The 17,705-nt window shown below is 41.5% G+C and overlaps 1 protein-coding gene across 23 annotated transcripts in view; it reads left to right on the forward strand.

The window, feature by feature from the left end:
* The window catches only part of CELF2 (CUGBP Elav-like family member 2), a 669,316-nt gene that overhangs the window by 545,663 nt on the left and 105,948 nt on the right, over positions 1–17,705 (forward strand). For all 23 annotated transcript variants that reach the window (XM_087722719.1, XM_087722718.1, XM_087722722.1 and 20 more), the window contains one exon: positions 16,736–16,784. In XM_087722719.1, coding sequence (XP_087578845.1) covers positions 16,736–16,784 — 49 coding nt within the window. The remainder of the gene's footprint in view (positions 1–16,735; positions 16,785–17,705) is intronic.

Raw genomic sequence — 17,705 nt, forward strand, 5'->3', positions numbered from 1 at the left:
AACTGTTAATAACCGTTTTCTACTTCGATATGCATTCACCACCATTCATAGGGCATCAATTCATACTTTTGGGAATAAAGGAGAATATTTGTAGCTCGCAGTTGAAATAAGAGGTTAGGATTAGGGTTAAGTTAGAGATCGAGATGAATTTGACCTGTTCCTGTGGAAGTAGGATGGATGATGATTATGTGGAAGGAAGTGAAAGTGGTTAGATATAGTGAAATTTTAGACAGCCAAGGGAATTTGAAAACAAATCCAGAATTAAAGGAGCAAAATATAAATATAGATTGGTGGCCATATCTCCAACTACAGTCGAGATACAAAAAAGACGTAAAAGAATATGGAATATACACAGAATTACAACAAATAGATAAAATGTTAATTGGCCCGGAAAATAAATTCATAACGAAAATTTACAACTATTTATTAGAAGTAACATTAGAAGAAGAAAAAGTTAAAGGTTGCATGACAGCACGGGCCAAAAACTTTGGTTACAACATAGATCTAGTGGATTGGGAAAGAATTTGGAACACAAATTATAAACTAACACGATCAGCAGCACTCAAAGAAAATATATACAAAATGTTTTATCGTTGGCATTTATCACCAACAAGATTGGCTAAAATGTACCCAAACATGAAGCCGACCTGCTGGAAGTGTAAAAAAGTACAAGGGACTTATTATCACATATGGTGGACCTGCCCGGAAACACAAAAATATTGGCCAAAAATTTGGAAATGAGTGCAAGAAATTCCAGGAGAATAGATAACATACAAACCCGAAATCTTTCTACTGGGAATAATCAAAGGGAAATATACAAAGAAAATTAAGTACATATTAACACATCTGCGAACTACAGCTAGAATAGCATTTGCCCAATGCTGGAAACAAAATAATACACACACACACACACACACACTGTGACGAATTAGTGATAAAAAAAACTTTGAATTGTGCAGAGATGGACAAATTAACACTGAAATTAAAAGATAAAGAAGAGTCGGAATATTATGAAATTTGGAACAATTGGTACAAATGGCTGCAAAACAGGAATAAAATTAATTAAGCCAAAAAAACAAAATATATAAATATATATAGAGAACTGTGTATAAAGGTGTGTAAATATAGAAGTGAAATATTATATACATGTACAGGTATGATGACATAACAATGTTGATGTAATGACTGTAAGGTGTTGTAGAAGGGAAAAAATAATAAAGAAATCTGCTATTAAAAAAAAAGAAAGTGTGAGGAAGTGAATTATGAATGAGAGGGCTAAAATGCAAGCAAAAATGAAGGGGTCCTTGGTGCTCTCTGAGCTTGATTGTTTTCTTGCAGACATTTCTTTTTTTATTTTTATTTTAAATATTTTATTTTATCAATTTCATATATACATTCACAATTATATGATCTCATAACTGTTATTAATAATATGTATTTATAACAATTTTTCCCTACAGTTGACAATATACTTGAAGATTGCTTTCTTAACATCCCATAGATCCATAGATCTTATCTTACAACAGTCCTACTTCTTCTTCCCTCCCTCCCTCTTTCCTTCCCTCGTTTCTTCTCTCCTACTCCCCTTCCTTCCCTCCTTCCTTCCCTCCCTCCTTCCCCTTCCCTCCTTCTTTCCTTCCCTCCTTCCTTCCCTCCTTTCTTTTCTCCTTCTCTCCTTCCTTTCCCCCTTCCTTTCCTCCTTCCTTCCCCCTTCCTTCCCTCCTACATTCCCTCCTTTCTTCTCTCCTTCTCTCCTTCCTTCCCTCCTTCCTTCCCTCCTTTCTTCTCTCCTCTCCTTCCTTCCCTCCTTCCTTCCCTCCTTCCTTCCCTCCCTCCTTCCTACCCCCCTTTCTTCTCTTTCTTCTCTCCTTCCTTCCTTCCTCCTCTCCTTTCCCTTCTCTCCTTCCCCTTCCTCCCCTTTACCCTTCCCCTCTTCTTCCCATTCCTCCCCTCTTTCCTACTCTTACATTCCCTCCCATTCTTCCTCTTCTTGCAGACATTTCATTACCCACTAGGTAACATCATCAGTGCTAGAAGGGAGTGGGGTGTGCGGGGAGGAAGAAGACAATGACTGTGGAGTCCTTGGTGTTCTCTGAGTTTGGTTGTTTTCTTGCAGACATTTCATGACCCAACTAGGTAACATCATCAGTGCTAGTGGTTTGCTATGATCTGCTAGTATTTGCTCAATGTGTGCATCTCTTGATCATGAGCCAAATCATCAGACTAGCACTAATGATGACATCTAGTTTGAGTAATGAAATGTCTTCAAGAAAACAACCAAGCTCAGAGAGCACCAAGCACTTTGAGATAAACTCAACTTTCTTGTTTTTCTATCATACAAAGAAGACATCGTTCTTCTGAGTGAGTATCACACCAAGCTAAGGCTATTGCTGTTGAAACCACTGCTAAACATCCAACCTCAGTTGGATGCTGTACAGGCCATTCACTGTATCTGATCCAGGAGATGCCTTTCCTCTGATTTATCAGGAAATTATTCCCCCGCTGATCACGGGGCGTGTCTTGCTTAGCAGGCCCATATTTTGCCACGTTCAGCCTTGCAAACCAGCAGAAGAGGTACAGGAGAACAGGGAGCAGGCACTTAGATTGCAATTAAACAACAGGTTGGATAATAATCACAGATACCAGCTAGTGTCAGTTTTCTCCATCTGTAATGTAATATATTGCTGCTGCGATCACTGTTTTGAAAGATGTTGCAATTCTGTATATAGGAAACTGACTAATGCACATTTTGTTTCAGTCCCTAGTCTGTTGGTGATAACTTTTCTAATCTACCCGTTAGCTCACAATATAGATCAGGATTTGCCCTTGTTTTCTTTTTCTTTTTTCTTGTATGCTTTTTTAAAAAATAAATTAACCAACCAGAGAATGCTTTTCTATTTTCTTCACTACCGGTTCGGTAGCGGGAGTGCACAACTGAGCATGCGCAGAACCTTCTGCGCATGCATGGAAGGTTCTTGATGATCTCAGGGTGGGTGGGCGGAGCCTTGCGTCACCGCCACTACCAGTTTGCCCAAACCGTCAGCATACCCCCTCTGGTATCAACAACACTGCAATCAGGGGTGGGTTTCTCGCCCCGTTCCAACCGGTTCGGTTGGAATGGGGCCGGCGGCGTCCTCGTGCACGCGCGCGGTGCACGCATGCGTACTAGCGTCTGTGCGATGCTCCAGCTTCTCCTGGAGGATCGCACAGGTGCTGTATGCGTCCTGCACATGCGTGGAAGCTCAGAACTCGTCAAAACCGGGTAAGGAGCGCGGGCGGGCGGGTGGGCCCTTCGCCGTTCCCGGAAGTTACTTACTTCCGGGTTCGCCGACCAACCGGTTCGCAGGGACCGCCGCAAACCGGTTGAAACCCACCCCTGACTGCAATTAAATTTGTACAATGGACTTTACATGCAATTTGTCTGCTGCAGTGTACTTCACTGGTATAATCACGCCATCGTATAAACGGGGTAGATTGATGGAATATCTGTCCTTTTGTGGTGATGCCACCATGCAAAAGATAAATCCCGGTGATATACTCCCTCTATTTTCTGATTTAGTAGACTTTCTTCAATAACAGACATTCTACGTTAGACATAGAATCCATTACAGTGAGCTTCTAGTGTGAATATGTCTCTGTGTTATGCGCGCTTAAATGTACCTGCTTTTTATTTATTGTGTGAACTACCCATGCATGATTTTTCACGGAGAGCCTTGTGGGTGCAAAGATAAAGCAGGGTTTTGGCAACACTTAGCTTCTAATCACACCCGGTCCATGGAGATCCTTCATCAAACCCACAATGATTTATGCTGCCATCATGTGGTAACTCTCCCACAGGTCAACATTTGAGTTACAGAGAATCACATTTTTTTGGATGGCTAAAAGAAAAGCTGAGCACCAAAGAATGGAGGCCTTTGAACTGTGGTGCTGGAGAAGATTCCTGCGAGCTCCTTGGACTGCAAGACGATCCAACCGGTCGGTCCTAGAGGAGATCAACCCTGACTGCTCTTTAGAAGGCCAGATCCTGAAGAGGAAACTCAAAGACTTTGGCCACCAAATGAGAAGGAAGGACTCCCTGGAGAAGAGCCTCATGCTGGGAAGGATGGAGAGCAAATGAAGAAGGGGATGGAAGAGAATGAGGTGGCTGGATGGAGTCACTGAAGCAGTCGGCATGAACTTAAATGGACTCCAGAGCATGGTAGAGGACAGGAAGGCCTGGAGGAACATTATCCATGGGGTCGCGATGGGTCGGACTCGACTTCGCAGCTAACAACAACAACAACAAGGGCTTCCACAGAGAAGACGGGCTCAACCTATCCTCCAAACGACCAATTAGATCACATAGATTAGGCCTCCTCCGAGTTCCATCTGCCAGTCAGTGCCGACTGGCAACTACAAGGAGGAGAGCCTTCTCAGTAGTAGCTCCGACCCTTTGGAACGATCTCCCCATGGAGATTCGTACCCTCACCACCGTCCAGGCCTTCTGCACAGCCCTCAAGACCTGGCTAGCCCGTCAGGCCTGGGGACAAAGATAATTGCCCCCACCCGAATGATGAATGAATGTTGCTTATTATTTTACTTTTATGTATTGTGTGTGTTTATTGTTTGTATACCCCCTCCCCTCATTTTATGTAAGCCGCCCTGAGTCCCCTCAGGGAAAAGGGCGGCCTATAAGTATTAATAAATACTCAAATACTCAAATACTCAAACCCCCTGAAGGCCAGGCAAGAAGCAATGGATGGAAACTCATCAAGGAGAGAAGCAACCTGCAACTCAGGAGTAATTTCACCTAGAACAATTAATCAATGGAACAACTTGTCTCCAGAGTTATATATGCTCCAACACTGGATGTTTTAAAGAAGAGCGTGGACAACCATTTGTCCGAAATTATATAAGGTCTCCTGTTTGAGCAGGGGGCTGGACTAGAAGACTTCCAAGGTCCCTGCCAACTCTGTTGCTGTTGCATTAAGAAGCTAGATCCCTGGATGAGTTTCAGCAGATTGGCAAGGATTCCTGTCTCCAGTTTTCCGAGAACAGCCAAGAGCGAGAAGCTGGGGAACTGAGAGTCCTAATACTGGTATTGATGTCCAAATCCTGAGTTTGGACTGGTTTCATGCCAAACTACTAATTACACCTACAGGGAGTTGCAGTTGGGAGTCTCCGTCTTCCACAGAGAGGAAAACCAGCATTTTTTCCCCATGATCTGATTAAAAAGTGAACTATCTGCAAAGGTTGCCGGAGAAAAAAAACCAACCCCATCTGGTAGCTCCTTTATTCCGCTGAGCACAGTTTATTAAAAGGCATCCACTTTCATGAGCCACAGCTCATTTAATTTGCAATTGCGCAGCTCATGAAAGCTTCTGCTTTTTAATAACAGCTTTGTCAAATGTGTCCAGTCAAAACGTTGCTGCCCGACTCCTCCTGAACTTTGGCTTCTACAGCTTTCTTGCCGGAGACCTACGCCTGATCAGCTTGCAAAGATGAGAAAGTTGCCATCAGAATGTCATTTTTAAGATGACAAGTGTTACAAGCACGGGATGTTACCTTAAGCCCAGATTAGTTTGATGTCACTCCCTCGACTTTAGTGTTTCTCCTGGCTTTGCTCTTTCTTGTTCCTGGAGGGTGGGTCTTCAGTCCTTGTAGCCCTCCTCCCCTGAATGAGATTATTGTTGTGGCCTGCCAGTGGCCAGCCGAGTGGGACAGTGAGGAGGGTTGGGGAGGAAGATGGGCCAGTCCTGGAGTCTGGGGAAGGCTCTGATGATGGCTCTGTGTCGGAGGCAGAGTGGGGGCCAGGGCCATCTGACAGTTATCATCTGCCTTCGGAGTCTGTTCCCAGTGTGTGCATGGGCAGATATAGGGAACAGCTAAAGAACAGAGATCGACTTGGGAGTAAGGTCACAGGTGGATGATTAATGGCCCCTCCCAGGGGAAATAAAAGAGGAGCAAAGGGGGAGTGGAGTTTACAGGAGACTATTCGTTCACTTAATTGGTTCGTGACTCTCTGACACTTCTTGCCAAGTTTTGCAGATATCGGCCTGGCAGCTCTCCAAGCCAGATAAGTTCTGTGTCCGTAAATCCTCCCTTGAAAGACTTTGCTGGATCTGAATGAGCAGAATTCACAGTCAATTAATAAAAGGGGTTTTTGTTGGGACAAGGAGTTTACTTCGTGTTCTCGGGAAGCCTCCGTCAGAACAATTATATGTTCCTAGTCCAAACCATGCCCGAATGACAGTGCAGCTAAATTCCAAAGTTTTCCCCCTCATTAAAAAACAAGTCCAACATCCTGCCATTAAAAAAAATAAGATAAAAGAAAAAGGCACCGCAGAGAAGAAAGATATAAAATCTAGGAATAGCTTAAGAGGAGGGACATGAGAGAAAGAATTGGCTGTGGATGAATAGATGTAAGTGTATGAGGGAATGACCTTGAGGGACAAAGGGAAGAGATGCTGCCTAAGGAATGAACAGATAAAAAAGAGGAAGGAGCCTGCAGCTGCTTAACAGTCAGAAGAAGAAACTTGGGAAGAACCCACTCTAAATTGACCAGGGTTGTAAAAAGAGACGGGGAGAGAGAGATAGTTCTACACTTTTGACTTGTGAAATTCTGTTAATGTAGTCCTACAATTAAGTAGGATGAGCTCAGCTGATCCTGCCTCCTGTCTGGTTTTAGCTGGAAGGGCTAATAGGGTAATCATTGGTGGCCTACATTGGAAGTGTTGCACATGGCTTACCTGGCAAGGGAGCTAGAAGCTTAATGTTTCTGCTCTGTGTACAAAGCTAATTATCCATCACAAATTGCTTTGGAAAGAGCTATAGAACTTTTGTTTGAAAAGCAACCTTGTAAGAATTTTAAACAACTAATAAACTATTTGTAAGGGTATGTCTTTTGCATCCAGTTCCAACCAGGAGTTTTGCTATCATCTGCCTGCCTGCCTGCCTGCCTGCCTGCCTGCCTGCCTGTCATCTATTCACATCTATCTATCTATCTATCTATCTATCTATCTATCTATCTATCTATCTATCTATCTATCTATCTATCTATCTATCTATCTATCATCTATCCATATCTATCTTAATACAGTACCTATCCATATCTATCTTATCTATCATCTATCCATATCTAATCTTATCTATATATCCATATCTATCTTATCTATCATCTATCTATCATCTATCCATATCTATCTTATCTATCACCTATCTATCTTCTATCATCTATCTATCATCTATCCATATCTATCTTATCTATCTATCCATATCTATCTATCTTGTCTATCTATCATCTATCCATATCTATCTTATCTATCACCTATCTATATCATCTATCCATATCTATCTTATCTATCTATCCATATATATCTTATCTATCTATCTATCCATATCTATCTATCTTGTCTATCATCTATCATATCTATCTTATCTATCTATCCATATCTATCTATCTTGTCTATCTATCATCTATCCATATCTATCTTATCTATCACCTATCTATATCATCTATCCATATCTATCTTAATTACAGTATCTATCCATATCTATCTTCTTATCTATTATCTATCCATATCTATCTTATCTATCACCTATCTATATCATCTATCCATATCTATCTTATCTATCTATCCATATCTATCTATCTTGTCTATCTATCATCTATCATATCTATCTTATCTATCTATCCATATCTATCTATCTTGTCTATCTATCATCTATCCATATCTATCTTAACTACAGTATCTATCCATATCTATCTTCTTATCTATTATCTATCCATATCTATCTTATCTATCTATCCATATCTATCTATCTATCTATCTATCTATCTATCTATCTATCTATCTATCTATCTATCTATCTTTTATATTTGTCATCTATCCATATCTATCTATCAATCTATCTATCTACCATTTATCTATCTATCATCTATCTATCTAACCTATCTATCTATATACACATACATGCATACATGCATACATACATACATATTGGAACGTTGAGTCCTACCCATAACCAACCTTCTTGAGATGATTAAATAATGCCTTTAGAAATTCTGACCTGGAAATTCTGGGAGCTTGGATCACACTCTAAGGGCATCAGGTTGGAGTCATCTTGCTCGCTGATTTTAGAAGTGCAGCATGCTTTGTGATGGTCCTTTTCCATTTGAGTTATTTATTTGTTTATCACATTTCTACACTGCATAAGTGACTTCAGATTTAATGAGTTCCTCCACATTTCAATCCTTGCACAACTGCTAATATTGCAACCACTGCAAATCATCATATAAATAATAAGTATAAATCATTATAGCAAAATTTGACTAAAAAGACCCTGATATCACAATCCGCTGCAGCTACTGTTTATCTAAGTAAGCAACAATTTTTCTCAGTTGCTCCCCAACATTTTTTCCTCCTCCTTTCCTTCCTTCCTTCCTTCCTTTTCTACAATAAGAAACAGAGTGCCAGAAATACTCTACTGCTCTAATTGTACAACTTCATTGTTTAATTACGATGATTTCATCTTCAAAATATTTTGGAATGTCTTTTAGCCTTCTGGGAGGCCACCAAGACCTATTAATCAGGGAGCAGGTCCATATCATGAGGTTCTATGGGATGGAAGGAGTGGGATGTGATTCCTTATTGAATTGAATTGAATTGAATTGAATTTTATTATTTATATGCCGCCCTTCTCCGGGAGGACTCAGGGCGGCGAACAATTCAAAAGGGGAAAAAGGGAACATAAAAAACAAAATACAAATAGTAAAAATAAGCAAGAGTCACACAACCATACAAGTTGAGAGGGGAGGGAACTCATCACTAACAGAGCTCACTCTGTTATTTGGCGCTAGGGATTCGAACCGCCGAACTGCTGACCTTTCTGATCAACAAGCTCAGTGTCTTAGCCACTGAGCCACTGTGTCCCTCACAATATCCTCCTAAAAGCAAGAAAGGGGTGTTTGTGTGTTGCAACACAGCCAGCAGTTAGGGGTCGGTGGGAGACTAGGTTTAGCTGCATTGCATATTAAAAAATCACTTAGCTGCAGAGATAAGTGCTTGATGGCACAGAACTACAATAGCTGTTCCTTTGATAAGCTACGATATCTCAGCCACACATTTCGGCTTGGTGGCATCAAATCTGAAGCCAGTTTTATATTCCCCCCCCCCTTAATCATTTTGGATGGGCAAGAAAAAGTAAAGAAAATTATATTATCCCAGATGGCAAAATATAAAATGCTTGGTTTGATTCCCCATTGTTCAGCCCTGTTAATTTTCTTATTCATTGCACATTTTTCTTAAGAGTCTTTTGACACCCTTTGACACAGACCGTTTCGCACTCTTAGATATTTTACTACAGAGCTCTTAGGATATGTATTGGCACGATCATGGCAATCTCTCACAGTCACCTAGAGTTAAATAAGGTGCAAACCATTGGTTGTGTAATACCTACTCTAGGTTCTGAGTAAATCTCCTGTTAAAGGCTGTTAACTTTTCAACTTCTGATTGCAAAGGTTAAAGGAGCTTGTACTGTGAAATAATGGGATAGGATAGGATAGGAGTAGGAATGGAGTAGAATAGAATAGAATAGAATAGAATAGAATAATAAGGAATAGAGTAGAATGGGATGGAATGGAAGAGAATAATAAGGAATGGAATGGAATAGAATAGAATAATAAGGAATAGAGTAGAATGGAATGGAATAGAAGAGAATAATAAAGAATAGAATAGAATAGAATAGAATAGAATAGAATAGAATAGAATAGAATAGAATAGAATAGAATAGAATAGAATAGAATAATAAGGAATAGAGTAGAATAGAATGGAATGGAAGAGAATAATAAGGAATGGAATGGAATAGAATAGAATAGAATAGAATAATAAGGAATAGAGTAGAATGGAATGAAATAGAAGAGAATAATAAATAATAGAGTAGAATAGAGTAGAATAGAATAGAATAGAATAGAATAGAATAGAATAGAATAGAATAGAATAGAATAGAATAACAGAGTTGGAAGGGACCTTGGAGGTCTTCTATTCCAAATCCTATACCATTTCAGACAAATGGTGGTCCAATCTCTTCTTAAAAACTTCCAGTGTTGGAGCTTTCACATCTTCTGGAGGCAAGTTGTTCCATTGATTAATTGTTCTAACTGTCAGGAAATTTCTCCTTAGCTCTAGTTTGGTCATCTCCTTGATTAATTTCCATCCATCGCTTCCTGTCCTGCCTTCAGGTACTTTGGAGAATAGGTTGAGTCTCTTCTTTGTGGCAGCCCCTCAAATATTGGAACCCTGCTGTCATGTCACCCCTTTTTCCCATCTTCTTGCCAAATTCCATCCAGTTTTTCTTTTCATTAAAGTAAACCTACCCAATCCAGCAACCGTTCTTCATCTGTTTTAGTCTCCCGTCCCCTAATCATCTTCGTTGCTCTTCTCTGCACTCTTTCCAGAGTCTCCACATCTTTTCTACATCGTGGCGACCAAAACTGGATGCCGGATTCCAAGTATGGCCTTGCCAAGGTCTCATAAACACTTCACGTGAACTTGATTCTGTCTTTCTGTTTATGCAGCCTAGAACTGTGTTGGCTGTGATACAAGCTCCTTTATATCATCTTTTTAATATAAAGAAATGGTGCGTCATATCACACTGCAGCAAAAGAAAGGCGAAAAAAGAAAGCTGCATCTTTACAGGAACTGATTTGTGTGATTCATCCATTTTTGTGTGTTTTAAATAGCCCATTTTCGAGACCCTGGTCCATTCGGCGGCAGCATTTTACATTCTAGCATTTTATTTCATGTTGGAAACAACCACTAAGGGACTGGATGGAATTTGGCAAGAAGATGGGAAGAAGATTTGGCAAACGCAACAATGCCTTTGAGGACTTTATACATCCCAGATTCCACCCGTCCCTTTTTAGTTTTTTATTTTTGTATAGGATTAAATCTTCAGGCTGGAGAGAATTTCATTCAAATAACACAATTAAGACTGTAGAGAACGGAAGCCGTTTTCTGTGTGCAAAATCTTGCACTTTTTCTGAGCGAGTGGTTTTTATCGGACTGTTTTGATTGTGTCGTTACTTTTTAAGCTGCTTTGGATTGCTTTTAAGTCGAGAAGCTGATCAAAACTCTTTAAGCGAAAGGAATAAAACTTAATTCCAATGGTCCCCACAGAGTTTCGAAACGTAATGCCAAGGTAAATATGGGAAGGGCTGCCAGTTGAAGTATGAAATGGATCTCCCCCATTGTGGCCTTGGCATGTGGTCAGTCATTTTGGAAGGCTTAGAAATATATTTGTGTTTGCTAATGGATAAATGACTTGGCCTCAGAACATTGTTGTGCTTTAATTCATCTGAAGGGGAAAACGCGGGGGGGGGGGGGGGAAGTAGCTGGAATGGAGAGAGAAAGAAGGAAAGAAAAATGGTTGCAGTTCTATAGAGCTTCCAAGATTGTGTTGCATATAAATTTTAAAAATGGGCTCGAGCGCGGAGATGGAAATGAAACAATATATTTCCTAAGCTACTTGAAGGCAAGGATGGAAGAATAATGTGCTCTATTCGTGTTTCAGTGTAGATGTACTCAATCCGTATTACCCAATCTATACATCAGCTTTCCTCAAGCAGACACTGCATTCGTACTTCGGGACTATGTTTCCCAGAATTCACGGTTCCACCACAAAACCGCGGACGACAAAATCGCGGTCGACGAAAGTGCGTATGTGACGTCATCACAGCGCGACGAAAAAGATCGAAAAATGTAAAAATAAAGCTAAAACCTTCCCCTAACCCCCCCAAACCTAACCCTAAACCTAACCCTAAACCTAACCCTTAACCTAACTCTAAACCTAACCCTTAACCTAACGAAAAACCTAATGAAAAACCTAACGCTAACCCTTAACCTAACGCTAAACGTAACGCTAACACTCTAAACCTAACCCTAACCCTTAACCTAACCCTAACCCTAACCCTTAACCTAACACTTACCTTTATGTGAATTGGCTTACTGTAATTTAATTTTTATTTCAATTTTTCTATCTTTTTCATCGCGTTGTGATGATGTCACATACGCGATTTCGTCGACCGCGCTTTTGTGGAACGCGGTTTTGACGGGTCACGGAATTCACAGCCCTCTATCTGGAAGGCATCAAGCTTCAGATAAGAGAAACACAATTATAGGTTGCTCTGTTTCGTTTCCCGAATGCATAATAACAGGGTTGGAGGAGGCCTTGGAAGTCTTCTATAGCAATAGCAATAGCAGTTAGACTTATATACCGCTTCATAGGGCTTTCCAGCCCTCTCTTAAGCGGTTTACAGAGTCAGCCTATTGCCCCCAACAATCCGGGTCCCCATTTTACCCATCTCGGAAGGATGGAAGGCTGAGTCAACCGGTGAGATTTGAACAGCCGAACTGCAGAAGTGCAGTCAGCTGAAGTAGCTTGCAGTGCTGCATTTAACCACTGCACCACCTCTAGTCCAGGGGTGTCAAACTCAAGGCCGGAGGGCCAGTTCTAGGGGTGGGATTCAGCCGGTTCGGATGGGTTCGGGCAAACCGGTAGCTCTGACAATCAGCTGAGAGCGAACCGGTTGGCTCCGACGATCAGGTGGGCTCGCCCGTCTGCCCCTGTACTATACTTACCGTATTTTGGGGAGTATAAGAGACACCGGAGTATAAGATGCACCAAGATTTTGAAGAGGCAAATTTTTTAAAAAAGTTTTTGTATTCTGTAGACCTCCCAAAAATTGCCCATTTTTTTGTGGAAAACAGGGCCATTTTTTTTAAAAGGGCATGAATAGCCTTTAATAGGTTGTAGAGTGCTCTGGGGTGGTGGGGGGGGACAAACAAAAAATTGTCCATTTTTTCACGAAAACAGGCCCGTTTTTTGGCAAAAAAAAGGGCATGAATTGCCTTTAGGAGACTTACAGAGTGCTCCTGGTGGCTTGGGGCTGGGGAATGAGTAAAAAACGGACCATTTTTCACCCATTTCTGCCCTCCCCAACCCCCAGGAGCACTCTGGAAGCCTCCTACAGGCTCTGCATGGCCATTTTGGTGAAGGGAGTGGGTTTCGGGAGGCAAAAAAATACTGTATTCCGTGTATAAGATGCACCAGGATTTTCAGCCTCTTTTTTGAGGGAAAAAGGTGCATCTTATACTCCGAAAAATACGGTACTTATATTTCCTTTGTTTGAAGTCCAGCTGATAGGGGGGCAGAGCAGATTGCCACGCCTCAGCTATTTTACCCACTGGGGCTGCAGTAGAAGGTAGGTTTTTGTGCTGTTTTCCAATGCACTGCACATGCGGAGCATGTAAAAAGTGTGCGCTCAGACAACCCATTGTTACACCAGTTGAATCCCACCACTGGCCAGATCTGGCCTGTGGGGTGCTTAGATATGGCCCGTGGGGCCGCCCTGGAAACAGCGAAGGACCGGCCAGTGCTGCCTCTGCCAGTAAAAAATGGAGTTTGGGTCTATTGGATCTAAAATTGGATCTATTCTTTTTGCCAGTTGACTAACAAGAGTTTTGCAAGAATACTTGTGTGGTTTACCAATAAATCAGAGGAACAAAACAAGTGTGGTTTATCATAAAACCACACCTGAACCGGGCAATCTTTCAAATAGAGAACAGTCCTTGGTAAAATTGATGACATGGACCATCTGAAGGGATGCGATGATAACATCAAATTTATGAAATCATGCATTTAAGTGTGGGATTTATTTGGAACTCATCCTAGAAATACGAAGAAAAGTAGCTGATAGATCAACCAGCAAGTGTTGAAAGAATAAGGTGCAAGATGATTGGAGAACCTGCTCAACTCTGCATTAATTTGCATTCCTAATATAAACCCATTTCTTTGGGGCAATAAGCCCAGCATTTACTTGACTTGTAACAATAACAGTGAGGATTGCAAATATGCAATTGTTACAATAGAGTTGTTGGATGTATGTGTGTCAAGAATGGAATGGAATAGAATAGAATAGAATAGAATAGAATAGAATAGAATAGAAGCTGGAAGGGACCTTGGAGGTCTTCTAGTCCAGCCCCCTGCTCAAACAGGAGAACCTAAACTATTTCATATAAGTAGCTGTCCAGTCTCTTCTTAAAAACATCCAGGAACGTTAGGAAAGGAGGAAGGTAAAAGAGAGATATATTGATAAAAAAAATGAAATATGTTGATACTGTTTATGATATATAGTTAAGTAAGATAACATTGTTAAGTCTGGATAACCAATTAAGTAAAATGCTTGTTATATTAAAATAGAACTTGATGATGTATGCTGTATATATAAACTAAAAAAAAACAAATGGAAAATGAAATGATAACGTTGGTATAATTTTCTTCCGAAAGGGCAAAAAATGATTATAGCAATAGCAATAGCAGTTAGACTTATATACCGCTTCATAGGGCTTTCAGCCCTCTCTAAGCGGTTTACAGAGTCAGCATATTGCCCCCAACAACAATCCGGGTCCTCATTTTACCCACCTCGGAAGGATGGAAGGCTGAGTCAACCCTGAGCCAGTGAGATTTGAACAGCCGAACTGCTGAACTGCAGTCAGCTGAAGTAGCCTGCAGTGCTGCATTTAACCACTGCGCCACCTTATTTGTTAAGAAAAAATTTAAATTCAAGATGGAAATGTGGGAAGAAAACATGAGGCCGAAATGAGAAACGAAAATGTGATGTAAAATTAATTATGTACAAGAGAGAATGTGAAAAGGGGGGAACACCTTGTTTGCAAAGAGGTTTCAAAATTTGTAACAAAAAATGAAAAAAACTTTTACAAAAAAAACACAACCCTCCAGTGATGGAGCGCTCATGATTTCTGGTGGCAAGCTGTTCCACTGGTTAATTGTCCTCACTGTTAGGAAGTTTCTCCTTAATTCCAGGATGTCAGTATGGTGGCCGCCACAGCATGATTGAAGGCTTACATTTAAAAAAAAAACCACGTAACACATACCAAAAGGGGATGGGACTTAAGCCGCGTGTTTCTGGCTATCATTTTGATTTCTTTGGCAACTGCAGTATTTTGCCGCTTGGCAGTTCTGTTATATTCCAATAATAATGTCCATGTATGCGCATGATTCAGAAGCAAATGAGCCATAAAATCAAACTGTGACATATCCCCTTTTCTTTAAAAAAAAAACAAAAAGCAAACAGTATAGTTTTAGAACATGTTGTTTCTTAAGATTGCTGGTCCATTTAATAACAGAGTTTTGGCAAAGTTGAATCAGCTCATCCAGTGGGGCTTTCTTGGGAAATTAAGAGTCTCTGTTAAGAGACTTTATATAAAGGATGGAGACATGGACATGATGACAGGCCTTCTCTGTGGTGGCCCCCACAGTGAGGTCCTTAAAGCGCCCTCCGTTTTCAGAAAACCTTTCAAGATCACTGTATTTTAATTGGGCCATTAACCCTAGCTCAGTTTCATTGACTTCTGGATGTGGATATATTAACAATTGTTTTTTGTAATGTTGATTCATTCCTATTGTTACTGTTCTACTTTCCCCATGTTATAACATTTGAGCTCAATGTGGCTCAGTGGCTAAGTCTTAACTTGTCAATCAGAAAGGTCAGCCATTAAATGGTTCAAATCCCTAGCACCGCGTAATGGAGTGAGCTCCCGTGACTTGTCCCAGCTTCTGCCAACCTAGCAGTTCGAAAGCACATAAAAAATACAAGTAGAAAAATAGGAACCACCTTTGGTGGGAAGGTAACAGCGTTCCATGCCCCTTTGGTGTTTAGTCATGCCGGCCACATGACCATGGAGACGTCTTCGGACAGTGCTGGCTCTTCGGCTTTGAAACGAAGATGAGCACTGCCCCCTAGAGTCGGGAATGACTAGCACATATGTGTGAGGGGAACCTTTACCTTTAACATTTGAGCTGGCTGCAAACACTGTAAAATAAATTGGATCTCCCTGTCTACCCAAAGCAATTTTACCTTATAGTGATAGGCAATCGTTTTGTAAGAAATTAGAGAGGTTGAAAGGGACATTTTTGGAACATGTCTACGCAATGTATTTAGGAAATGATGATAGGTTACTACTGTGTTTCTCAGCTTTGGCAAGGTCCAGATGTGTGGACTTCAACTCCCAGAATTCTGGGAGTCCACGCATCTTCAAGTGGAGAGACATTGGGTTCGATCCAGGGCCATCTTGCCATGCCTTCTGCACCACAACTGCAACTTTTAAACTCTTCCTTATCATTCCACGGTTCCACCACAAAACCGTGGTAGACTAAAGCGCGCTCGACAAAAGCGCGTACCTGACATCATCACAGCGCGACGAAAACATCACGCTGTGAGCGGTAAACTTAAAATTAACGCGAAAACCTTACCCTAACCCCCCCAAACCTAACCCTAAACCTAACCCTAAACCTAACCCTTAACCTAACGCTAAACCTAACGCTAACCCTTAACCTAACCCTAAACCTAACCCTAACGCTTAACGTAACCCTAAACCTAACCCTAACCCTAAACCTAACCCTTACCTTTACGTGAATCGGCTTGCTTTAAAATCGCTTTTTAAAATCTCCGCGGTCGTATTTGTCGCGCTGCTGATGATGTCAGGTACGCGCTTTAATCGGGCGCGCTTTAGTGGACCGCGGTTTTGGCGTGCCACGCATTCCACACAATGGCAACTTACAGGTGCCTGTAGAAACTTTGGGGTGGGTGGGTAGAGAACTTGGAAATGTGCTTGATTGGAGGTGATTCCAACCCACTTTGCTTTCTCTTTCCCTCTTTGTTGTCTGTTGTTTTTAGATGCATCATCCCATTCAGATGAAACCTGCAGATAGCGAAAAATCCAACGGTAGGTGGCGAAAGAATTTCTTACCTAAATATTTATCCCTTAATCCGTTTTCTACCCTCATTGAAGATACTTAGAAGGAGGACGATAATAAGCCGAACACAATAGTCAAACAAAAAGCTTGCAGATGAATGAAAACACCCCAGCTCCTAAGCAGCCTCTGAAAATGCTGTTTTCCAGAAGGCCAATATCCTTGACTTACATCTGTTCATTTAGTGACTGTTTGAAGTTACAACGGCACTGAAAACAGTGACTTGGGGTCTTTTTTCATATACTATTCTGTTCTGACCCTCCTCCGTTCGGTGAGTAACGCCGACACAAGCTTACTGTTAGCCACACTTTATTTACAGTAATTACTCATAGACAAGACGTTGGCAGCAACCCAGACTCCCACAGATAAGAGATACAATACACACAAGAGCTTCTCCAGCTTGGTATAAACGGTTGTATCCTGCAAAAGATCTCCTCCCAAAGTCTCTTCTTATATATTCTCTTGGGAGGAGCCAAACTACAACCACCTGGGCCTGATTATCTCCTATGAGTCTGTCTCCGTAATTGCTGCCTTTGTTTCTCTGCCCTTCTCTGCCTGGCGTCAGGGACAAACTCCCTTTGCTCTTCACCACTGCTCCAGTGCCTGAGGTCAGGGACAAACTCCCTTTGATCTTCACCACTGCTCCGTGCCTCAGGCGCCTCCTGGTGGCCAACCAGCCTTTCTGGTCCCTGCTCGGAGTCTGAACCCTGCCCAGGGTCCTCCACATCTTCCAGAGCCGACTCATAGGGTCCCTCGCTATCGGAGCCCATCGGCAGCTCCAATGGCTCCTGCTGGGCCACAACACATTTCATACCATTGCATCTCTCCATGATAACGTGGTTAAAATCCAGACACTTGGCAAATGGTTTATACAGGCAACTGAGTCCCAACAT

This window comes from Thamnophis sirtalis, unplaced genomic scaffold (genome assembly GCF_051295495.1).
Source record: "Thamnophis sirtalis isolate CommonGarterSnake01/CBP01778 unplaced genomic scaffold, rThaSir2_p1.2 scaffold_9, whole genome shotgun sequence".
Classification (NCBI taxonomy): Eukaryota; Metazoa; Chordata; class Lepidosauria; order Squamata; family Natricidae; genus Thamnophis; species Thamnophis sirtalis.